The sequence below is a fragment of the Diceros bicornis genome, chromosome 9, assembly GCF_020826845.1.
Source record: "Diceros bicornis minor isolate mBicDic1 chromosome 9, mDicBic1.mat.cur, whole genome shotgun sequence".
NCBI lineage: Eukaryota > Metazoa > Chordata > Mammalia > Perissodactyla > Rhinocerotidae > Diceros > Diceros bicornis.
Window position 1 is genome coordinate 76,837,563 of NC_080748.1, and position 26,431 is coordinate 76,863,993.

The window sequence follows — 26,431 nt, forward strand, 5'->3', positions numbered from 1 at the left end:
CTTTTTTCTTTTTTTTTTTTGTGAGGAAGATCAGCCCTGAGCTAACATCCATGCCAATCCTCCTCTTTTTGTTGAGGAAGACCGGCCCTGTGCTAACATCTATTGCCAATTCTCCCCCTTTTTTTTTCTCTCTCTTTCTCCCCGAAGCCCCAGTAGATAGTTGTTATGTCATAGTTGCACATTCTTCTAGTTGCTGTATGTGGGATGCCACCTCAGCATGGCCTGACAAGTGGTGCATCGGTGTGCGCCGGGGATCCGACCCCAGGCCCCCAGTAGCAGAGCGCACGCACTTAACCGCTAAGCCACGGGGCTGGCCCCTTTGCTTACTTTTCTACAGTCACTTTATACACTTTACCCTGGGCTTTCTACATTCAGGTCATGCTAAGCACTTTTCCTCCTCTCTGGATGCTCTCCCTCCCCTCCCCTATCAACACCTCCACGAAGTTCACTGCTATTCACCCTTCATAACTCAGCCCAAGTGTTTCTTTCTCCTTCCTCACCTCCCTGACTCCCATTTGGGTCAGGGTCTTCTATTAACTCCTCACTCAAGTGGTGTTCTTTTCTGAAGAAAGGTCATCTCAATTTGCAAATCTTTATTAATTGGTTTGATTATTTGATTTGTGTCTAACTCACCCATTAGACCACAAGCTTCATGAAAGCAGAGAACTTAACTGTTCATTCTTGTTTCCCTGGTGCCTGGCCCAGAGTCTTGCACACAGTAGAGACTTAAAGATTTGAGGAATGAATGAACAAGAAGAGAGTAAAAATGCTTTTGGAAGAGTGGAAAGTATACGGAACTGTGAGACAATAAATTTCTGGTGCTTTAAGCCACCCAGATTTAGTATTTTGTCACAACAGCCCTAGGAAACTAATACTCCTCCAGAGCCTTGTTGGAACAAGGAACGGATGGGCTGTGTGAAACCCGAGTCCAGAAGGAACCAAGGCAATGACAACACCTCCAGTGTATTCGCGTCCCATGTTTAGGTACACATGGGGTAAAGCTCACTACCACAACTCTTTATATCAAGTCTTAACACAGCTCTGAATTTGACGACTGTTGAGAGGCAGCATAAAACTGAAAATCAATTGTCATGCTTTTTTCTTAGAACCATAACAAGCCAGTTTCCCGTTGCCTGTGGCAGGATCTGAAGAAAAAGTGCTGTTGGTTTTTAAAATTTTTGCTCTCTTGATTAAAGGAAGCAAAATGAGATAGCGGCTAAGCAGTGGGCTGAGGGCTGGGCCTGCTGAGGTCAGGCGGAGCTGTGTCAGCCTTTCACCCACTTTGCGCACGTTTTCCCTCCAAACCTCACTTTTTTTTTTTTTTTTGTGAGGAAGATTAGCCCTGAGCTAACATCTATCGCCAATCCTCCTCTTTTTGCTAAGGAAGACTGGCCCTGGGCTAACATCCGTGCCCATCTTCCTCTACTTTATATGGGACGCCGCCACAGCATGGCTTGCCAAACAGTGAGTCGGTCCCTGCCTGGGATCTGAACTGGTGAACCCTGAGCCACTGAAGCAGAGCACGCGCACTTAACTGCTGTGCCACCGGGCCAGCCCCGAACTTTTTTTTTTTTTTTAATTGAGATGTTGGTTAGTGCTGTGTGGCAGAGTGCTGTGAAAATCTGTAATAAAAGAAATTCTGAATTAGCACAACTATAGAATGATACCACCAACAAGTCACGAATGTAAACAGTCTCAGGCAAGTCTTTTAACGTTTGTTCAATGGCCAGAGGGAGGTAAGCTCACTCATAAAAAGTCCTGAGTGCCAGTGGATGAGGAAAAAGAACAAGGTTTCTGCTCTTGGTTGGTGAAAGCGGGTCTGGCATTCTGAGAGGGCACCCCCTGTTCCCGCTGTGCAGTGCTCTCAGCTGTGTCACTTCCCAGCGTCGGAAAGGGATCCGTTTCTTCTTGAACCGGAGAAGGCGGCTCTGGAGGTGTATGAGTTTCCCAGGGCTGCCGTAACATAGGACCAAATCTGAGTGGCTTGAAACAACAGAAACTTATTGCCTCACAGTTCTGGATGCTGGAAGTCTGAAATTAAGGTGTCTGTGGGCTTGGTTCCTTCTGGAAGTTCTGAGGGAGGGTCTGTTCCAGGACTCTCTCCTAGCTTCTGGTGACAGTTGGCAACCCTTGGTGGTCCTTAGCTTGTAGATGCATCACTCTACTCTCTGTCTCTGTCATCTTATGGCGTTCTCCCTGTGTGTCTGTCTGAGTCTCTTCTCTTCTTCATATAAGGACACTAGTCATATTGGGTTAGGGCTCTTCCTATCGACCTCATCTTAACTTGATTTCCTCTGCAAATACCCTATTTCCAAATAAGATCATATTCACAGGTACTAAGGCTTAAGGCTTCAATATATCTTCTTGAGGGACACGATTCAACCTATAACAGGAGGACATCAGTTCCAACAGGTACCTTCTCTGTTTTGATTTGACTTCCTGGATCCCTGACTAATACCTGTTTAACTCCCAATTCCAGTTGGCTGGTTCCCTTTTTTTTGCATTGACTTCTAGATTTCTAGGCTGTGTCTTATGCTTATCATTGATATCCCCAAATTCTGAGCTTCTGTTGTGACCTATTGACTTGAACCTCGATCTGAGCAGTTCTCAGTGTTAGCCACTTCATGTCTTTAAACTGATCTTACTGCTGTTCATGTTTTAACGTGATGTAAGAATTTATTGTTAAAAAAAAAGCCTAACAGTGAAGCAATTTCAGAAATAGCAGATCAAATGCTATATAAGATGATCTGTTGAGATTTAAATTATGGAAAATTATGGGTAATAATAGGTAAACTGACAACAAAAGAGTCATCTCTGACCAAAAGATTGAGAGAGTGGCTTCAGGTGGAGTTGGGTAACATCAAAGGCTTTGAGCAAAATGCCACATTTCCCAACTCTCAGCCCCTAACGATTTATAGCTTCATCAGGGTATTGACCCTCTGGCCCCTGGGCAGCTGAGTGTTCCCTGGAGCAGCAGGAATCCGGGATATCTGATGCCTCCAGCTGCATGTGACCCCAGCTGTTGACCCCCATGTGTTGTACAAACATCATTCTCTATGCATACTACAATGGAAAAAAAAGGTTGGGTAGCACTGTAGTAAATGGTGTTAACATATCTAAAAAAATTAAGAATCAGTCAGTAACTAGGTGTCTGTCTGAAAACTTTAAGTATGAAGAGTCTGAGAGGAAAGAGTTGGCAGTTCATCTTCATTTCCTTAGCTGTCACTCACTCCTCATCTTCTGTACCCCAACTTCTGTACCACCAAAGTCCCTGAGCCTGCTCTCATCACCATCACTAACTATCTTCTTATTGTGAATATGGTGACCATTTTTTTTATTTAAAAAAATGTTTAAATTGTGGTCAAAAATACATAAGATAAAATTTACCACCTTAATCATTTTTAAGGATTCAGTAGTGTTAAGTACATTCACATTGTTGTGCAAAAGATGTCTACAACTTTTTTTCATATTGCAAAACTAAAACTCTGCAGCCATTGAACAACTCCTCTTTGCCTCTTCCCCCAAGCCTCTGGAGACCACCATTCTGCTTTCTGTTTCTATGAATTTGACTACTTTAGATACCTCATATAAGTGGAATCATACAGTATTTCTCTTTTTGTCATTGGCTTATTTCACTTAGCATAGTGTCCTCAAGTTCATCCATGCTATGGCAAGTCAGAAAATCCTTCATTTTTAAGGCTGAATAATATTGCACTGTATGTACACACCACGTTTACTTTATCCATTCATCTAACCATGGACATCTGGGTTGATTCCACCTTCTGGCTACTGTGAATAATGCTGCAAAGAGCATGAGTGTGCAAATATCTCTTAGAGATTCTACTTTTAATTCTTTTGGATATATACCCAGAAGTGGTATTGCCAGATAATATCTATTTTTAATTTTTTGAGGAAACTCAAACTGTTTTCCACAGCAGCTGTAACATTTTATATTCCCAGCAACAGTGTACAAGGGTTTCAATTTCTCCATATTCTCTCCAACAGTTTTTATTTTCTGGTTTTTTTGATAATGGCCACCCTAATGGGTGTGAGGTGGTATCTCATTGCGGTTTTGATGGGTATTTCTCTAATGATTAGTGATGTTGATCATCTTTTCATATGCTTATTGGCCATTCTTAGATCTCCCTTGGAGAAACGTCTATTCAGTTTATCTGCCATTTTTGTTGTTGTTGTCGCTAAGTTGTATGAATTCTTTATATATTCTGGATATCAACCCCTTATCAGATACATGATTCACAAATGTTTTCTAGCAATGCATAGATGGCCTTTTCACTCTCTTGATTGTTTCCTTGATGCACAAAAGTCTTTAAGTGTGATGTTGTCCTATTTGTCTATTTTTGCTTTTGTTGCCTGTGCTTTTGGTGTTACATTCAAGAAATCATTGCCAATTCCAATTTCATGAAGCTTTTCCATAATGTTTTCTTCCAGAAGTTTTATAGTTGTAAGTCTTATTTAAGGTCTTTAATCCATTTTGAGTTAATTTTTGTGCATGTAAGGTAAGGTTCCAACTTTATTCTTTTGTATGTGGACATCCAGTTTTCCCAATATCATTTATTAAAGAGATTGAACTTTCCCCATTGTGCTGTTCTGACACTCTTGTCAAAGATCATTTGAGCATATACATGAGGGTTTATTTCTGGGCTCTCTTTCTGTTCCATTGATCTACATGTCTGTCTTCACGTCAGTACCACACCATTCTTATTACTGTAGCTTTGCAATATGTTTTGAGATTAGGAAGTGTGAGACCTCCAACTTAGTTTGTCTTTTTCAGAATTTTTTTTGGCTATTTGCGATCCCTTGAGATTCTCTATGAATTTTAGGATAGTTTTTTCTCTATTTCTGCAAAAAATACATTGAGATTTTGATAGAGATTGCATTGAATCTGTAGATAGCTTTGGGTAGTATGGACATTTTAACAATATTGAGTCTTCCAATCCATGAACACAGGATGTTTTTTCATTTATTTGTGTTTTCTGTAATTTCTTTCAGCAATGTTTTGAAGTTTTCAGTGTAGGAATCTTTCATCTCCTTGGTTAAGTTTATTCCTAGGTATTTTATTCTTTCTGATGCTATTCTAAGTAGGATTGTTTTCTACGGTGAACGTTTTTGACCTCTCTGAAGTCTTTGAGATTGCTGACCACTGCCTCCTTCTTGAAGCACTTTTGCCTTTTGGATTTGATGACGAATACATTCTAGACTTTCCTCCTACCTCTTGGTCTGTGACTTATTCACATTTAGGGCTCTTCCTCATTGGCTCATATGATTTGTTTGTTGTTCCTCAGGGAACCATTCTTCCCTTGGTAAACTCATGATTTTTAAAGGCTTAAATTACCATCTGCATGCTGATTCTTGCTCCTCTTCAATATTTATTTCAGCCCAGATATTTCACCTAAGCTTTAAATCTTATATATCCCTGTAGACACTGTCTCATAGATATTTCCCAGGCATCTTATGGAAAATATGACCAACCTCCATCCCCCAAGAGAAAATGAACAAAACCCCCATTTCTTCCTTCTCCTGCATTCTTTGTCTTGGCACACCTAGAGCATTCGGGAAACCTGGGTGATGTCCTTGTCTCCTACCTTTGCTCATCTCCTACATCCTATTAGTCACCAGATCCTATCCTCTGTATTCCTCCTCTGTATTTCCCTACTCTTCTATGTTCCCTCATCTCTATTTCCTTTAGTTGAGGCTGTGATCACTACTGATCTCAGGAACTGCTCCTCCTATCTTCAGTCCAGGTGCCCTTCAGTTCATTCTCCACACTGAAGCCAGAATGTAGGGGAGATTGTCACTCTTTGGCTTAAATGCCCTCAGGATAATATCTAAATGCTTAGCGCTGCTCACAGTATTTCATCTGCTAGTCTCTGCTTATTTTTCCAGCTCACTACTTTCTCTCTTGCTCTACACTTGAGCCACAGTGAACTCCTATTAGCCCCCAAAAGCCATGATGGTTTTTCTTGCCTAAAGAAAAAGCTTGCTGTTCCCTTGGTCTTGAGTACCCTTCCTCATGCCACCTTTTTCCAACCCCCCTCACCTGGATAGACATTACTTAACCTTCAGGTTGCAATCTACACCATACTTGTGAGAAAACATCTCTGATTTCATCGTCTAAATTAGATGCATCCCCTACGTGCTCCCCAAGTCCCTTGTAGTGTCTACTTTCACTCCCTTCCACCAGCTCACAAGCTATGTGAAGGCAGGAACAACGTCTTGGTCATCATTATGTCCCTAACACAGCATCTGAAGCACAGTAGATGAGAACCCAGAACCCAGGCTTATGGAATGGGTAGATGTAGTCTCTGGGTACTAATATTCCAGCTACAAAAGGGATACCTCAGATGACCTTAGCCTGATGCCATTATGTATTTGAATCACACAACTCTCCTGCTCCACCCCACGCTGATTCCTGGCTCACTAAGCTATATTCTGGTTATAATTTGACCTCCAGTCTATACACCCACAGGGAGAGAATATACTGATCCACAAACGAAAGCATCTCATCCAATCCACTTTCTAGACATGCATCTCCTAATGAATGAATGGACCGGTTCTCCGAGCAGGCAGTGTGGCATCTTTTGGTGAGGACACTGGATTAGAGTCGGAGAGCCCATGGTATTCCAACTTAGGCACTTACAAATTGTATGAACTTGGGCAAGAAATTGACTCCCTTGAGTGTTAGTTTCTGTGTATTTAGTATTCAGGATTAAATTCAATAATTTAATATGAGGTGCCTTGCACAAGACAGTTTCCAATAGGTAATACTTATTACCGTAGTGGTTGCATCACTCTTTTATGTTACATCAGTTTGAGTTCACTCACGAGAGATGGAGAAAATACTGAGAAGACTGAAGGCTCGACTCAGATCAGGAGATGGCAACCAGTGCTCAGCTGAGTAGTATATTCTGGCAACACACTGTCTCCTTGTTACTGCTCTAAATCTGGAATGACCTCAACATTGGAGACAAGACAGAGATGAAAATAAAAGCTCTCAGGTAAGGCTAATGAGAAATGTTAACCTGGAGCTCATATTTTCAAAAGGAATATAAGATTTTTGTTGTTTTTGTTAAAAAAGAAAATCACAGTCAATAAAAGAGAGAAGCTTCTTTAAATGTCCACCCCCCCCCTTATGCAGTGGACACCTTCAAATACCCAGCATTATCAAATTTGAACCAAGATTTTCAAATGAGACTTGATACAGAGCTTAGGAAACAGTTTTAATATTAGAGCTTTGTATTTAATCTAAGCAGACTATCTATACTTCCCTTTTCAATGATTCTTTCCCTGAGGCTTCTCTGTGGGTTTTTTTTCCTCCAAGTTTAATGAATTTTATGTTGCTTAAAACAAAACCCTTTATATCTGTCTTGCACTCAATTTGCAAAAATCATTAAAGCTGCAAGAATTCTCTTCATTTTCAAAGTTTTCAAAAGTCTACCTACATTCTCCAGTGTTCCTGCTACACCACTGAGCATCAAGGTCATTGTCTCCCACTACTGTTCAAAGGACAGCATTAGGACAAGGAGTTTTTTAGCCTCTATACGAACTGATTTGGCTTCTCGGCAGTCAAATTATCCATTCACAGGCAATCTCATTTCTAGTTAGTTTCCTGATCTTATGTAAGAAAACCATTATATATCTGTATCTATATATCTATGTCTATATCTATGTCCATGTCTATGTCTATGTCTATATCTATATCTGTATCTGTATCTATATCTATATCTATATCTATCTATATCTGCCTCCAGGTCCTGTATTGGGCTTTGGAGATGCTGAAAAGAGAAGAATAGTTTCTATTTAATTAGGTATGGGGTCACATAAATTATAGGAGCTATGAAATGATTGCTACTGCTACACTGCTGCTAGGAATCAACTGTGTCTTACACACAACACAAAGCAATAGATGAATTTTATATGGATATATAATTGGCATGATTTCTTAGAATATTATTTATTTTGAAGAGTGACAAAGGAAAAGTTACATTAGTGACTATTGAGGCACAACACTGGTGACATTGTGGAGAGGGTGCGGTGGGATGGGCATTTACACCAGAACCTCTCAAAATTTGTCCCCCAGGAGCCCTTTTCTGATTCCTCTCTGAATCCTATCTTTGAAAAAAACCTTTTCTCTCTATCCAAATGCCTTTATTAAGCAATAAATAATTCAATGTTTTTCCCTGAAGGAAGGCATATATGAAGAGACTTCAGCAGTTTAGGATTACTGAGAACTTGCAGATTTCCAGCTAAATGTATTACAGCTGGCATTTTAGTTGGCACGTCTGGTCTTACATTGGGTAAAGGCACAATTGCCTGTAGGCTTCCTGAAGTGTTAAAAAAGGCCTCTGGCTCCATGGCTTGTCTTGAAGAGCCCTAGAGTTCAGCACTCCCTGGTGGGAGACCACTGTCTTAAAGGGCAAGGGGTTGACTTCAGAAAATAATGGGAGAAAGATACACAGCACATTTCTTCTTAAGAATATGATTCCACCAACAATTGACCATGTAGGCCGTGCTTGCCCTCAGGGAACTTCTCCCTGAAAGGCTCTGGTGTCCACTGCCATGTGGCCATCTGACGGTCACTTTCCTAACTCTGGATTTGGTCCCATTCCTCCCCCTTCATCATGGGCTATAGTCATAATCTGTGCTCTTTCCCTTAACCTCATGTCTTGACTGTTTTCCTAGTTCACGCTTCACTTCTTCTCTCCTCCCTTCCATTCTAATTTCTTCACTGTACCTTTTAGCTTTCCACCAATATCTCCCATCTTGTCCATCTTCAGGTCATATTTCCTCTCCCAAGCCCGAGAACTGACTTTCTCTTTCCAATAGCTTTGTTTAGTGTCTCATATCTAACTTCTCCATTTTAGAGGTAACTCACACTGGTTTCTGTTACTCTTGAAAAATGTCTATGAACCAACATTTATATTTTAACACAGCTGTTTTCACCACAATTATAATGAAACACATTAAAAGTCTTCAGAGGCCTCGGGAAAATGTCATCGTGCTGCAAGCACATCATGTCTGTGTTCAAGGAGGATCGCTGCTCCAGAAGGTCACTGGGAGAAGGGGGGCTTGGGCAGCCTCTGCCATCATGTGGAATGAATGACAAGCACCTTAGCTCTTACCTTCTGCAAAAGCCACACTTTCAGTGGCTCTGAAAAATCAGTGATCATCTGATTTTTGAGAGGGAACAAAGAACTGTTTTGAATAGTTTTAATAACTGGGTTGCTTAACTCACCTCCATTCCTCAGAAAACTGCCCCTCACATCAGCAGTTATTTGGTAAATATAATGATGTCTCTGTCATCTACAACATCGCTATTTATAAACGAGTAATTAACAGTCCTGTAGGTAGCCTCCACAGCATGCACGACTCATGTTTGGCATTTATATAGCTTTACCTTAATTCAACATAGTGTAGAGGTTAAGAGTCTGGGTTTTTGGTCCAAAATGCCTGGGTTCAAATCCTAACTCTGCCATTTATTAGCTGTGTGACCTCAGGCAAGTTACTTAACATCCCTGTGCCTTAGTTTCCTCATCTGTAAGATGGATATATTAATAATACCTGCATCACATGGTTGTTATGACAATTAAATAAGTTAAAATATAAAGCACCTGGCACTGAGCAAGCACTCAACAAGTGTTACTATAAGAACCTACAGACTGATTTGGGGAAAGGGTAAAAGATGAAAAAAAGTTTGAACTGAACAAAGACAGACTTTTGAATACATAGTGCTTCCTGGAACTTGAAACAGTAAGAAAATCAAACACTTTTTCACATTTCCCCCATTCTATTCTTCATCTGAGAATAGTAAAAATGGAGTACATGCATTTAAATCCTTAAGGGCTGGGTCTGCACATGGAAAACTAAATAAATATTTCAAGTAACATTTTCACTGGAGGTGTAACAGAAGCTGTAAAAGACAGTCTAAAGTTTCAGGTATCCACATTATTATGTGCATGTGAGTATGAAAGTGCACGCGTGTGTGTGTGGTGGTGTGTTTGTGTATGCGTGTGGGTGTGCTGTGTGTGAGCATATTCTCTGTGTACATGAGCCCTGCCTCAAAGGCCAAGATTGCTGGAAATAAGGAAAACCAGGGATGTAGAAAATGACAGAATTTTAAAAAAAGCTAGCGAAAACAAAATATTCTTATATAAAAATGGAAGAAAGTATACCAGGAACATTTTAGTTTTCTACAATAACATTTGATCTTCAGCAATTTAATGAGTTTCAAGTATAAAATTAATAGATGACTTTAGTAGATACGTAGTTTCACTTCAGTCATGACTAAAGAACAATGTGAAAAGTACTAATGAAAATGGATTTGCTGTTTTATTTATGATTGGGATTTTCAATGCTCAAATATCTCTAAATATTCAAAGAAGATACTCCAAATTACAGGCTAGCACAATTGAATAATCAGCTCCGACACATAGAATTTCCAGGAACACAAAGCATCACTAATATCTAGCAAGTAATTAAATAAAAGCCATTCTATAACTAATGATATATACTCAAAGCAAAGCACCATATAGTTTATTTAAACTTTATAGTCGAGGAAAAAAGTCAGACATCAGTTAAAGTCCTGATTTTTTATTGTTGGTTTTCACTTGGGATCAGATAAAAGGTATATATTATATATTTTTATCAGCACTGCAAAAATACTAGTAGGTTTGAATTCATAAACTTAAAAAAAATTGCCACATATAGATTTATTTTACTGCTTTCTAGAAGAAAAACTGTTTTACAAATGTCGGCTGGAATTATATGGCATTTTTTGTGTGTGTGAGGAAGATCAGACCTGAGCTAACATCCATTGCCAATCCTCCTCTTTTTGCTGAGGAAGATTGGACCTGGGCTAACATCCGTGCTCATCTTCCTCTATTTTATATGGGATGCTGCCACAGCATGGCTTGACAAGCAGTGCATTGGTCGACGCCCGGGATACGAACCTGCAAACCCCGGGCGACAGAGGCAGAGCACGTGAACTTAACCGCTACGCCACTGGGCCAGCACCTACATGGCATTTTAATTGGCCAGTGGTTATTTAAAACCATACTGAACGTGGCCACAGCACCAGTTAAAAGAATAAAGTATTTTTCCTTTTATCTATAGAATACACATTTTAATGTACTCTATCAGGGGACATTCAAAATCTATGCAGAGCAAACATGGTATACAGGAAAATTCACATTTACATACTAGATGTATGTAACCACCTTAGATATACAGCAGCAGATTCTTATTGGTTATGTCTAACTATATGTTTGGTCAGTTTCAATTTGACTTCACTGGTTACATATTTCTTCTACAGTTAGAAGCCACGTAAAATATTTGCATCAATGGCATCAAAGAACTTCCCAACTCTCATTTGAAGAACCTGTCACTGTTGCCACAAACTGAAAAGGTCTGGAAGAAATCATCTCCACCAGACCCAGACAGCCATTTTGCCTGTGTAGCTGCAGGACAGGAAAGAACTTCAATCCTTCCTTGATATGCTCACAGCAGGCATCTTTATATCAAATATAGATTTTTTTCTTTATTGAATACCTTTGGTTAAAAGCATAGGCTTTGGAGATAAACAAGAGCAGTAAGATGAAATGCTTAAAGTGACTTTCAGATATGTTAATGACAACAAAAAAACTCAACTAGGTTATGTCTTTGCTTTGTTGAAAATAGACAACTCAGAATTTGAAAATTCTGAATGTGTAAGGCCTTCCTAAAGTTCCAGATAGGATTTGTTTTAGAGCCTCCCTTCTCTTTCTTCACATCCCAACTATTTTTGCAGTGTTTGGGGGTGGTGATCCAAGAATATCTTATCCAGGGTCCCCCTCTCTCACCAACTCTACTTCTCAAAGGGTCTATACTCCTTGGCACAGCCAAATATCCAAGCCAAGTATCCTCCACATAACAGAAACTGTGAGAATGGCTGCTCATACCTGTAATCTTTCTGCCATCAATAACCATCACCTTCACACATTCACACTCACATTTTTTTGGTATGATTATCAATGCCATAACACCCACTGTGTTTTCATACATAACTGGGCAAACCGTTGATCATTTATTCTATTCCATTTCTTATAATCACTATAGGCACCCAGACTAAATTCTCTTTTAGTGTCTAGAGCTCAGGCAAGTTGACGCTTAATATTTTTATGATGAGTAAAATGATCAAGAGTATTAGATATAATTATGCAAAATGGCAATCTCGTCCTGAGGCATTTCATTTCCAAACAATCGTCATTTAATAGCAGAAGGAGAATAGTCTCCAAATTCAATTGACTATACTATGTCCATCTTACTTTTACCCAAAATAATGTAACATATTCCTAGGATATTTATAGAGCAACAGAAAATATCCTTTGTTGATATTGGGTAAAAGTTAAACTTGAAAATTATTTTGCCAACTTAGACTGCCTTAATTTATTAAAATATATATTTTTTTACTTTGAAGCTTGAACTGCCTTAATATTACCTGTAAATTCATGTTTTCTCCTTATTTTTTAAAATGCAGATTTAAAAATCCCCCATACATTACTTACCTGTTTAAGCTTCTTTAGATCTTCATCAAGTTCTAAGTTGTCCAAAATAACAGCGACAAACAAACTCAGGAGGATCTATAAAATGGTTAAATAACAATGAAAAAACCCACATGCCATAAGTATCAAAATGTTATATTCATAATATAGAATATCTACCTAAAATATACTATATATAGGATGCATTAAGTGAAAAATAAACACGTAGTTGTGAATCACTGCATAGGCATTTTAAGGTATTTATCACAAATACATTAAAGGAAACGCATATGTTAACTGAAATAAACATTATAAATTTTAATTTGCTTTATGAAGCTGATTGAAACTGGAAATTAAGAAAAAGTACATTTTATAACTCAACAATCCCACTTCTGAGACTATATCCAAAGAAAATAATCTGAGATATTGATGAAAAGCTTAATACACAAAGGTGCTTGATAGAAGGTTATTTGTAATAATGCAATACTGGAAATAATATCTAACCTTACATAAATAGTTAATATGGTCATAGAGATCTCTGTTATAAAATTCATGTAGGTATTAAAAATTCCCGTTGTGGTAGCTGGTCTCCAAGATGGTCCCCAGTGGTTCTCTGACCTCCTAGTGTTCACACTCCTGTGAGTTCCCTCCCATGTTGAATATGGCTGGTCTGTGTAACCCAAAGGTTACAGAAATGATCGTGTGTGACTTATGAGGTTAGTTGATAAAAGGCATTGTGGCTTTCACCTTGCTCGCTCTCGGATCACCCACTCTGGTGGAAGCCAGATGCCATGTCATGAGGACACTCACGGGGCCCTATGGAAAGGCCCATGTGATGAAGAACTGAAGTCTCCTGCTAACAGCCGTATGAGTGACCTGTCTTAGAAGTGGATCCTCCAGCCCCAGGAAAGCTTCAGGTGACTGCAGCCCAGCCAACACCTTCACTGAAAACTCCTGAGACACTCTGAACTAGAAACACCCAGCTAAGCCTGTCCCAGGTTCCTGATCCACAGAAACTATGTGAGATGATAAATGTTTATTATTGTAAGCTCTTAAATTGTTCATCATTTGTTAATAGCAATACATAACTAATACACTCAAGAATTTTAATAGTATTGAAAAAACGCTTACATTACAATATTAAATAAGAGTATATACGGTAGAAGTTTAACTATGTACAGAAAGGAATAATAGAGAAAATTCTAGAAGGAGATATTTTAGAAATGTTAATGGTCACTGCCTGTGTGAAAAATGGATTTTTCCTCCTCTTTGGTATTTCACCATATTCCCCAAATTTAAACAAAAAAGGCATATGTTTCTTTTGGAATGGGTAAATAAGGTAAAAGAAAACCACAAAAAAGTAGAATTTAAAAAATATTTCAATTTCTAGTCTCTTTTTAACTTTGAATTCTCTAAAGTCTCATATTCATTTGACAATCTTTTCATTCCTAATTCATATTCTTCCTTTCAATTTTCTTCTTAAAAAATTATTCCCATTTGTTAATATTAGACTGTTGAGCATGAAGGTAAGAAAGTCAAGGCAATTTAGTCATGACTTTTAAGTACTGGAGAGATTATTACACAGAAGTTAATGGCTAGTTCTTTTCCAAGTTTAATGAGGATATAAAAAGGAAAAAAATAGCTTCCAAATATTATTAAATTTTGACAGGATATGCTTGGCTTGGGACAACTGTCAACATCCTTCCTTTTAATAGCCACGTCCTTTGGGATCCTACTAGAACTTAAAGAAGACACAGAATGGTCTAGACTATATTTTTATTGATGTCACCACATCTGCCACACCATGGGCATCTGGGCAGATATATTCAGGCTTACTCTAAACCAGACGTTACTCTAAACAAGACATTTCATAGTTCACTCCAAGTTTAGCCCCCTTCCCACGACCTCGATGTTGACCCTGATGCTATCACCAAAAGTAGCATCAGCGGAGGAGTCTACCCTCCCCTGCCACCTCATGCCAGATTCAGAGGTGTGCACCTGAAGGTCTCCTGTCGCGAGCATGCACTGGCTCACACACTTCTATCGCTCACTGGGCACGTGAGCAGGCACTGCTCTGCGTCCCCATTTAACCATTTTTTCTATCTCAAATGAAAGGGCAAACACAAATCTAAAAAAAAAAATAATAATAATTTTCCCTGACAGAAAAAGGGAAAGCAACTGTTCCCCTCCCTTTTCTTAGAGCATTTCCTTTAGAAAACTTGTCCATGTAAACTCTTCCTCTGTCACTTTGAGATGTATATAAATGTTTTTAAAAGCTAAATCAGGCTCATCGGTTTACAACCCAGGAGGAGCACCCTATCTCCCCTTGTCCACGGGACAATGGGAGTGTAACTCAGCCACCTGGCTCCACCTTGCAAAACTACCTGCTTGGCACAGAGATATGAGAAGTTTTATTTTTCTTTTGGATAAAAGCAATTAGCTACCACAGATGGCCACCCCAATAACCAGGTGAATTTAGGCAGAACTATATTTAACAAATGGTGCTGTCAAGTCTTCTTACTTGAGGACTAGTTGTTTTCATCTTGAGAACATGGATATAACGTGGGAATGTGGATAAGAGGGCAGGATAGCTTTCCGTCTTTGCGATCTCTTTAGCAGGTTGCCTGCGAAGCCACCACAGTCTGGTTTAGTGCCTATTGAATAACAAAACTGTTTTCTTTCTCGTCTACCTTGGTGGAGAGGCTTTCTGGGTTGGCAGGAGATTTTATTTTTAATTATTTCCCCAACACCAGACAGATGGCAGGCTACGTAAGGACAGTGAGGTGACGTTATTCGATTAAATTCGACAAGCACTTGATTGGACTCCATCGATGTGTGAGACATCACCTGGCCAGGAACATAAATACAATATCGTGCTCACCGCTATGAAGTTCACAATCGAATTAAGTGGACGTAAGTTGGCAGCCTAGTTGAAAAGAGCTTTGTGGTTGGAGAACAGTTAGGAAAAGGGCTGTGCCAGTCACGGGCTATGTGGCAGCCACTAGCCCACTGTGAGTTTCAGTGGTTTCATCTGTAGAATATTACAGCTATAACAATAACAGCACAAGAAATTGCAGCTCTCATTTTTTTCATTTTCCTCCCCAATGAGCCTGGTGTGTGGTATAGCCTATATGAAAATACACAGACAGACATAAACTTAGATATGCCAAGATAAAATGATCTTCTTGATATTTCTACAAATGAATTTAATTTAGTCCATAAGCCCTTCATTTGTATTGATGGCTGAAAATGGAATCTTGCTACATTGATCCAAGTCAGTCCTTTAAAACTCAGTTACATTTGAATAAATGCTCCTTTTCTTTTTAGGGCTGGTCTAAGGTCAAGGATGTGACCGTCATTGGTGTCTGGTCCACTGTGGCCATGTGGTCTGTCCTCTGTCTCCCATCAGAGGCAGTGATGGCTCTTGTTTTGGGGGTTCTGGGCTTTCTCTCTGCTGAAATGCTCGCCATCTCAGCTCCTGCAGCTCCTGCTAAGATCTCTGATTCTCAATGACGCCCTCTCTGTTAGTTTCCTAGGGCTGCTGTCACGAATTGTATAAGCCTGGGGCTTAAAACAACAGAAAGGTATTCTATGACAGTTCTAGAGGCCAGAAGTCCAAAATCTAGTTGTCAGCAGAACCACGCTCCCTCCAAAGCCTCCAGGGGAGGATCCTTCCTTGACTCTTCCAGTTTCTAGTGGCCCCAAGTGTTCCTTGGCTTGTGAGTGCATCAGTCTAATCTCTGCCTCTGTCTTCACATGGCTTTTTCTCCCCGTGTCTTGTCCTCCTGTATCTCTTAAAAGGACACTTGTCATTGGACTTAGGGCCCACCTGGATAATCCAGGATGATCTCATCTCAAGATCCTTAATTTAATTGCATCTGCAAAGACCCTTTTTCCAAATAAAGTCACATTCACAGGTTCTGGAGCTAGGATGTGGACCCTCGTTGGGGGATCTTTCAGGCCCTCTCTCTACCTAGACCTCTCAGGCAGCTACTCAACTCTGTCCAGGCTGCCTCTCGTCCATGTGGGGCCCCAGCAAGGCTATCTCCCCCTCAAGTTCAGACAAGAAGTGGGTACAAGACACGTCTTGGATGTCAAAACACATCCAGGTTGGTACCAATACTGCTGCTGTCTCTGAGTGTGGCGCACCACCCTACCATCGAAACACTCTTTGCCTCCCTGTCTCTCTCCAGGCCCTTCTGCCTCTCTCATGCTCCATCCCAGAAAACATTCTTATTTCCCTGCAGAAAGCAGGAATGTGAAGGAAAATTGGAACGGGGGTTGGGAGGGAGGCCCACACAAGTGCAATGACTGACAACCAGAAACTAAATCCAATCTGAGTACCATGCATTTAATTCTATGCCATCGAGCATTTAGATTTCTGAGAGCTGATCCGGGCAAATGGCTTCAGGTGCATCCTCTGAACGTATTTAAGATTGTGAGGCAATGATAAAGAGTCCAACCATGTGCTACCAAGACATTAAGATACCAAGGAAAAGGATGATTTTGGCAGGAAGAGAATTGTGAGAGGGCTTTCCAGGTGGCATGAGCGAAGACAGGGCCTTGGGAGCATGTGGCTTATTAGGGGCCTGGTGAGCAGTTAAGTACGGCGAGAGCATGGCTGCCAGGCAGGAGGCTGGGGAGGCCGGAGAGGTGGGACAGAGGGTTGGCAGTCTGCCCAAATGGCACCAAGAGAGATCGGGAGGTGTGAGAGGGAGGTTGTAATAATCACAAAGTGATGACATTGGATTCTTCTCTGTTAAATTGTTCCTTTCAAATGTCCTGTTTTTTTATGCATGTAACGTAGCTATTTTAAACAGGCTCACTGAAATGGTAACTAGACAGAGAAAGTGCAGTTTGACAAAAAAATTATTAAATATATAACGTTCTGTTATTTTATTTTTTAAAAAACAATAATTTTATCCGTTCTTCTTGGAGGAAAGAGAAAAAAGTTACTATCAGAGCAGAAAGACAGAGATGGATGTGGGATGCTAGCTGCACTTTCTCCTTTTCATGAGATGAGAGTTTTATTTTCCTGGTAGAGAGAAGGCAAGACTCCAAAAGGAAAAGATTTGGCTTTGCTGGGAACAATGCTGAAGGGGCTTTGCAGTTTGAAAACCTCATGCTTAGAGAATTGAGACAGGCTGTTGGGAGGGGTTCTGGCAACGCTTTAAGAATAATATAAGAGAAAGTTTAAAGTTTGCTTTAAACGATCATTAAACCTAAGTTCATTTAACAGATACCTTTCAACGTTTAGGCTTCACTGTGTAATTAACATGACAACGTGAGGGCAAAAACAGAAACTATATTTAAAAATATAGTGGAGCTTGAGTTTCCTCCTGAAACTCTATTTGGACATGGACTTTTAGCCTGATCCTTGTCACCATGTTCCTTAAGTGTAGGGCACTGTGATAAGGTGACAGCTTGGCACTCAGGGTGAGAGAGGACTGAAGTCTGGCTCTGGCTCTCTTTGGAAATGGAAGTAGAAGATGCGAGAGAGGTAGGGAGAGTCTGCGCTGATTGTGAGGAGGTGAGAATTAGTTTGTAGTTCTTTGCTCAGAACTCTAATAAGGTGGCATAACCACTGTGATAAAGAAACAGAAGTGAAGGGAGGGTGGTAGGTTGGTTCCCTTCATATTTAATTTACATTGTAATGAGACATCATTTTCCCACAAACCTGGTGCCACGCGTATTTGGAACGAGGGCACAAACTGACTTGGGTGTCGGCTACTTCCTCTCCAAAAAAGTCCTAAGAGTGGGGGACAAATCCTCATTATGAAAGCAAGAACCATTCCTCAATTCTTTGTGTTTTTTCCATTTGTTTGTTTTGTTTTTATAGAAAGCTGAGGTAACGCTCATAAATAATCTGAACCCATTACACTGACGTCTGAGTCTTATTTTCCGTCAGTGTTTACCTAGAAGTGCCACATGTGCTGTGCCAAAAGGTTTTCCACAGCCATTAGATGTGACTCACAGGTTTATATGAAAACGTTATTGATTTAATAAAGAATTTTTACAAGGACTTGCCACAGTGAATCACAAGAGCTTCAGCATTTGCATGAAACACTCACCTTTACACTTTGCCAGTTCTAAATTATGTAACCAACCTGCTCTGCGTTATTTATTTTTTGTATTTAGATTTATATAATATTTATATTTATAATGTGGATGCAATGCCACATCACTATTTTTTTAAAGATATAATTTCGGAGAAAAAAAAGGCTGATATATCTTTTCATTTTCTCTTGAGTTTTGTTAAAGTACACATATACTTTCAACACAGCGCTCTTTTGCTTGTGTAATGCTTTAAAAAAAGGAGATTCATATATATATATTTTCATGCATTGGCTACTTGCCACTTTTAACAAGTCTGTAACATTCCATTACATTAATATTCGTCACAAGTATTTGTTCTACCACACAACATACAACTGACATAATACATCCACTTCCTTATTTTATGATCAATATTGATAGATTATGAATCACTAATTTCAATGAAAAAGTGGAGAATAACTATTAAAATATTCCAAATATCTAATTCTATATTTTCCTCAGATTATAATGCCCATGCTCAAGATACTTTTAGCGTTGACAATGCATTCAGTGTGGAAAATGCCACCTATCAGGTCTCTGGAAACCTGAAAAGTCTCCTTCCTAGAACTGTGTGAGTGACACAGCAACATATGGGTGGATGTTGACCTTCCAGCCTAGTGGATTTCAAAGCATCCGCTTCCAGGTTCAACATGGCTCTCGCCCCTGTGTCGTAGTAGGTGTTTGGCTACTGTAAATCCTTATGACCCCTTGTTTCTTTCTCTAACTCCTCCTCTCACTCCTTACACTCTCGAGAAAGCCCAGATTCATCTGATTTAAGGGTGTGCTAGGTATTCACTATGTTTAAATTTTATATATTTAACCACAGACAATTCAACTTGTTTTTCTTCCACTGACCCATAATACATTTCAGCAAAATTCAATAAATTACTGGGGCAGTGTGTTCCCAGTATCATTATTTCTTCCAATTTTGTTGTGATATGACCATTCTGCCAAACACACTAGGGTTCTCATTCTCTCTCCCTAAGACTCACTTTTGGGTTAGCACAATTCAGACTGTTGAAAGTTATGGTTTATTTTCACAAGATAGTGGCCTTACCATTTTAGAATGGGTTTTCTTGGTTGAGAATTTCTATCTCTGTAGCTCGATAGCCTATTTTGTATTCTCTCTAACTCTGCATAGTCACTCCCTCGCCCTGTGTATCTTTTCCTTTTCATTTCTTTTCTAAAGTTTACTTTTACCATTTTCTTTTCCTTTTTATACAGCTTAAGGATAGCCCTTTAGCTGAAATGTCACCTTTAGTCTTACTTCTTTCTCTACTGTGAACTTGATTAATAATTTCTATTTTTTTATTATCTTCAAGTATACAAGAGAAGCACAGCAGGAATCTGGTCAACACTCCATAATCTTGTGTTTTTCTTTTTCCTTTTTCCCATTTATAACCATACTATCCTAAGCTCTTGCAGGCTGTAGTTAGAAACAATCTCATTTTTCATACAGTTCAACAAAAAGTCAAATGTAATCAGAGCGATGTAAAATGGGATATGTTCTACGCAGATGCACTTTTAAATGAATTCTAGGAAATCAAGTTATTTAATTTACACTTTGGAATGCCCATTTTTGTCAGCAAAATATGACTATTCTCAGAAAGCTGCCACTACAGACACAAAATCAAGAGATTGCTGTGTTAATTTAAGCACTTCAAAGGTAACAAAAAGACTATCCACAATGAACGCTTAATTACATTTTCTCTCTTTCAGTATTCACATCACAGGGCTTTCCTTTGAAACAATAATAAATGGAAAAACACTGAGAAAAAAAAAGAGTCTTTCAACTGGTTAAGTCTTCCATAGTTATGATCCCCAAAATCATTGGAAAAAGTGGGAGAAAAGGTGAATTTCACAAGCATTCTGCAAACTGCAGTCAGGACAGAAATACAGAATACATACCTGGCGGATAACAGACGTTTTAAAGGGACAATAGATAATGGTTATGAATATGCATCTGCTATACATTTAAGCTTGATTTTCAGCTTGATTGTCAGCTGTGGGCTGACAAATTGGTGCCCCCAGGGGGCGATGGAATAGCCTGCTGTTTTTTATTCCAGAACAAACTGCAGCCAAACATTTGTTTTTTTGCTGCTTGGCACATGCCTGTCCCCGAGAAGACTAAATCAGACACTCACCAGGTTGTGCGGCACCCTCGGCCAGCGTGGATAAAAAACACATCAGAGCTGGTATATTTGTGTGGACTTTGTTTCTTTTCATTTGGGTTAAAACGCTTTGTAGCATTTTGCAAAAATACCATGCAATTTAAGAAAAATGTTCATTTTAAGGTAAGTTCAAGCCTAAAGACAGGCTCAAGGAGTAGAGATTTTAACTTATAAACGTTCAGTGTACAAGGACATGCGATCCATATTGAACAGGCCTATCACCTCCATGGCCATATTTATATGTTGGTCTACAAACCATCTTCAGCTGTTTTACTGCTAATATTTTTAACATTTGAGATGAGGTAGATCTGGAATGACTGGGAAGCAGATGCTTACTACGTGGGCACTGACCACAGAGCAAGCCACAGCATGCCCTCCTGCCTCTGTTATCACTTGTATCATTAGGCTTTGAACCACAGGGTTATTTGTTTGTTGGTTTGTTCGTTTGTATTTACTAGTCCTACTTCTGTACTAGTTGTAGGCTCAAAGAGGACCGGGATTAAGCTCTGACCCACTGTGGCCAGGATGTAGGCTAGTACTTATACACAGCAGGTGAGAGACAGTAAAACTGTGCTGAATCAAACTGAGCTAACTCGATAGAGCCCATTACAGTAACTGTCAGTCTGAGGATACACAGGAAAAGAAACACAATTGCTAATCATGCTTGAAGCAGAATCTCCAGTGAACTGGGGAAGTGACTTCAGTTTCTAGACTTTTTGGATAGTATAGAAGTGATATTCTCAGTTTTAATTTAGTTATAGAGTGTTTTCTTTCACTGAATTAATTAGTTATCATGAAAAAACTTTACTAATAAATTAAAAAATCTGAATAGTTGACCTTTTTGCTTTAGACATCATAATCAGAGAAACCAACTAAATATCTCAAAGCTTTAAAAATCTCACATAGGGGCCGGCCCGGTGGCGCAAGCGGTTAAGTGCGCGCGCTCTGCTGCGGCGGCCTGGGGTTCGCTGGTTTGGATCCCGGCCGCGCACCAACGCATTGCTTGGCAAGCCATGCTGTGGCGGCGTCCCATATAAAGTGGAGGAAGATGAGCATGAATGTTAGCCCACGGCCAGTATTCCTCAGCAAAAACAAGAGGAGGATTGGCAGATGTTAGCTCAGGGCCGATCTTCTTCACAAAAAAAAAAAAGAAAAAAAAAGAAAAATCTCAGATAAATCTGGCTGAGAAAAATCGATTTGAGTTTTATTTGAACAGTGTATTTCATCTAGCTTATACTATATACAAACAGTAAGTTGAGATGGGTCAAAGACCTAAAGGTGAAAGGCAAAAATTTAAAATATTGGAAGAACACAGAGGAGAATATTTTTATTACCTCAGGGTGGGAAAGAATTTCCTAAGCATGAGTCCAAAATAAATAATGACTCTAAGTGAAAAATTTATAGTTTTGACCATGTCAAAATATAATGTCAAAAGACATCATAGACAAATTGGAATAACAAATATTGCCTAAGAGAGGATATCTGCAACACATATAGTAGTCAAGGGATTAATATCCAAAGGATATGTACCATTCCAACAAATGAATTTTAAAAAGAGAAACTAGCCTTTAAAAAAATAGGTAAAGCATATGATTGGGCGAGTCACAAAGAAGATGGCCAATAAACACATGAAGAAGTGCTCCCTTATTAATAATTATGGAAATGCAGAAATGCAAGTTAAGGCAAAGTGATATTACCATTCAACTCACCAGACTCAAAATCTTAAAAGTCTAACAATATCAACTAAAAGTGTGAATGTAAGGACACAGGGATTCTCCACCACTGCCTTGGGAGGGCAAGTTGGTGCAATTTGCCAATAGAGCAGGGGTGCCCAAAGGAAAGGTCCAGATAGTAAATACATTAGGCTTTGAGAGTCAAGAGGCAACATCAAGGATATTATGTAGGAATCATTTAAAAATGCACAAACCATTCTTAGCTCACAGGCTGTGGAAATAAAGCCCATAGGCCAGATTTGGTATGTGGGCTTGCAGACCAGGCTACAGAGCCATTTGGGCAGTATCCAGCGTCCTTGATTCTACTTCCTGGCATCTATCCTAGAGAAACTTGCACACAACTGGATGCAATGTGCAAACGCATTAGTTGCAACATTATAAGAGTAAAACACTGGAAAACAGCCTAAATATCCACCAGGAGGAGAACTCATAAACAAATATGGCATATTCAGTCAATGGACTACTATATAACTATATATACTAACGACCAAATGAGCTTGAAGATAAAATGATTTCACAAACAATATTTGGTGAAAAACTTAACTGAGAATATATGCAGAGTTTGAAACCATTTATTCTAAAAATTGCTACTTCTAATAACTTGTACGGAGAGAAACACATGATCAAACACAACTTGGCCACAGCATAGAGTATGGACACAATAGTGAGAGAAATGTACACCCCAGACGTCTCCCCCAGGGACGGCCACCAGCATACTGGAGCAGTGCTTCTCAAAGCAAAAAATTAAGATTAATTTTAAAAACTAACGGTATAAAATGTTTTTAGATGATAGCCTTAAATTAAAAACACTACATATTTTTAATGGATACATATATGTGTGGGAAACTGCTGCATTTCACTGATTTTAAGATGGACATTTATTTTCACATTTTAACAACTCTGAAATGGGGATGTGCTTTATAATCTATCTGCATAGTCTAATTGTTCGTTTTTCTGTTAATGTTACACAAAATAAGAATCATCTTATCATTGATAGTATGTTAAATTTAATGAAGTATGACTTAAAAACTAGAAGATGGATTCATACCAAATTCATCATAGTCGTTGCCTGGGAGAAGGAGTGTGGGGAAAGAAAGAAAAAAGGGAGAGAGGGACTTGGGCATAAATGATACTTTAAACTGATCAATAATACTTTACTTCTATAAGTTAAAAAATATGAACTAGCATAATAAAATTTTAGCATTTATTAGTATATAGCTTTAAGTGCACATGCCATCTTATTTAAAGTTAAAGGAACTCAATATTGGTGAAAGCTACAACCATCCTCTTGTACCATGGCTCAACATCCTTAAAAATCCAAGCTCAATTCATCTATCCATGGCAACCTTGGACACTAGGTGTGTTGGGCATTATTATCCTCACTTTCAGATATAACACAACACAGAGACCAGGGAAGTTGTCTGATTCTTCCAAAGTCACACATCTAGTGACCAGCAGAGCTAGAACCTGAATCTAGATTTTGAAGTCCAGATCTGTACTCTTGTACTCCACCATATATACCAAACCACCCTCATTGACTTTTCAATTCTCAGTTGCTTTATAGATTTGAACAAATTATGAAAAAAAGAAGAAATGATTTCAATTTTTAGTTGTAACTTAGAACTAATTTTTGAAAATCACAATGAAAAAAATTATAATAAGTGTTTTGGGCAGATACTTAAATCAGTAGACTGAAAGGGTGGAATTAGATATAGGTTTTCAAGCTGTGCTCTGTGGATTCCTAAAGGCTCAGGTGAACCTCAGGAGTTCTTGGAAGTGCTTCAGTGTTCCACAATTAATGACATGTTTTTGGCCCAATAAAGAAAATTTAGACAGCCCAAGATTTAATATTTTATTTCATTATATTAGCGATCCCTGCATAAGTTCACTTGAAAAAAAATTACTTTACCAAATAATTTACTAGGCTAGATCATTTTTCTTCCTGCTTTCATATTGTGTGAGACTCTGACTTAAGGATCAAATCTCCATCTGAGTGTGAAAAATCTGCAATGGGGACAGCAAACAATTATATGTTTTAATAGAAAAATAATTACATGGATTATTCCCAGACATAAATGATTTCAATCATATCTATCCTACATTTAACCCATGAGCAACCGTCTCTGAGCTATTCTACAGTTTTAAAGGAACCTAAACAAATAGTAAGTGCTTAACAAACATTAGTTGAATTCATGAGTGAGGGAGTGAATAAATGCATGAATGACACAGACTTAAATGTCTCATAAGGGAGGCTGCAAAGACCTCAGGGCCCAGCGTCGTGCAATGCAGCCAGATTCAGCTCTGCACTGAATACCCACCGCTGAAGGTTCTTTTCTTTCACACATTTTTTAAAAGTCATCCCATGTAAAAAATGCCAAAACTATTTCTATGTGATTCTACTGTTTGAACTCACAACTTGACACCACATAACAATGTCTCCCCATATACTTTCTGACGGACGTGTCTTAGTTTTGAAAGCCTTTGCCTACAGCAAATGCAACCTCCAACGCGTCTAGTTTCTCAAGCACTTATTTGATTCATAGACATTTAGAATTGGAAGGGACCTTAGAGCGCCTATGTAATTTGTCTTATTTTAGTGTCTTTTGGGCAGAGGTTTGATTCCATGAAGACATTTTCAGTGATGACGCTAAACCTCATAATCTAGGGAAGTAGCAATATGTAGCTGCAAGACCTTGGGCTTTGAGACCAGGCCGACCTGGGAAATTCTGGCTCTAACACGTACACTTGATGTGACATTGGGCAAATTACTTAAATCCTCTGAGCTTCAGTTTCATCATCTGTAAAGTGGGAATACTACCAAACTTGGTTGTTCCGAATATCAGGAATAGAACTCTAAAACATTTGGCCATTCAATAAATAGTAGCAGTTTTATTTTATATTTCATGTGTTCTTGATAAAGAGTAACATTTGGGGTCCTTTCTTTGGAACTTTTAACATAATATTAGAGCTTAAGTTTGCTTCTTAAACATGCACACATTTATTACACGGAGATGTACATCTGACATTAGAAAGACCTGAGAATTACATTCCTTAGTACGTCATAAGCTACATTTCATAACTTTTTTCTTCCTTTTTAATAGAAATACATTGAAGAGAAAAATCTGCTTGTGTGACAGAAGTTGATTTTTCCTGCATTTTGGTATTTAGTTTTTATCATGCTTTTTACAATATTTGCAGCTATGTGTTTTATGTTTTTCCCATGTGTTTCTTTCAGTTGCACATCGCACAAAAACACTGAGCTGATTTCTAATTAACTGACTGCACCCTGAGGTCTGCAGCTTCTGTCTTCAGTTTAATTACAGCTGTGAAGAGGAAGCAGTGAAATCAAAGAGAGTGTCTCTACATAATAAAAAATAACAATAATAATGTAGCTCTGGTTTGATCCTCGGATCATCTAGGGTGTGAATGCTTAGAGATGGTTAAATCAGTAAGTGAACGTGGGATTTCCATTTTGTTTTGTCTTGTTTTCCCTCATGCAAACACTTGTATCTGATGGAGACAACTTCTTACTTAAATCTGCAAGTTCCTCGAGTAGTTCTTTGATTCATAGAAATTTAGAATGGAAGGGCCCTAATCCAACTGGACTGCTCTACAACGGTTCTCTGACTCTCCTTCTGTAATTGAAAATAGGCCAAAAATCTGTTGATGCTTATCCCATTACGAATTCTAAGATATAACTGAGAAGAAGTGCTGAACTCACCAGCGTGGCAAAGAGATGATAGAGAATGAAATAGATGGCAACCACAGGTGCCCACATGTGTCCCACAGCATTTAGAGTTTGGTCCATGACGTCTACCCATCCTTCCTGGGTAAGGATCTGGAACATGGACATAAATGCCTACAGAGGAAAAGAATGAAGGTATTAAACACCAGC

The 26,431-nt window shown here is 39.0% G+C and overlaps 1 protein-coding gene across 1 annotated transcript in view; it reads right to left on the bottom strand.

Annotated features, from left to right (window-relative positions):
* Positions 1 to 26,431, bottom strand: part of NALCN (sodium leak channel, non-selective) — a 289,313-nt gene that overhangs the window by 98,465 nt on the left and 164,417 nt on the right. The window contains exons 13-14 of the mRNA XM_058548440.1: positions 26,258 to 26,395; positions 12,561 to 12,635 (exon numbers count right to left, since the gene is read on the bottom strand). Of these exons, the coding sequence (XP_058404423.1) occupies positions 12,561 to 12,635; positions 26,258 to 26,395 (213 nt within the window). The remainder of the gene's footprint in view (positions 1 to 12,560; positions 12,636 to 26,257; positions 26,396 to 26,431) is intronic.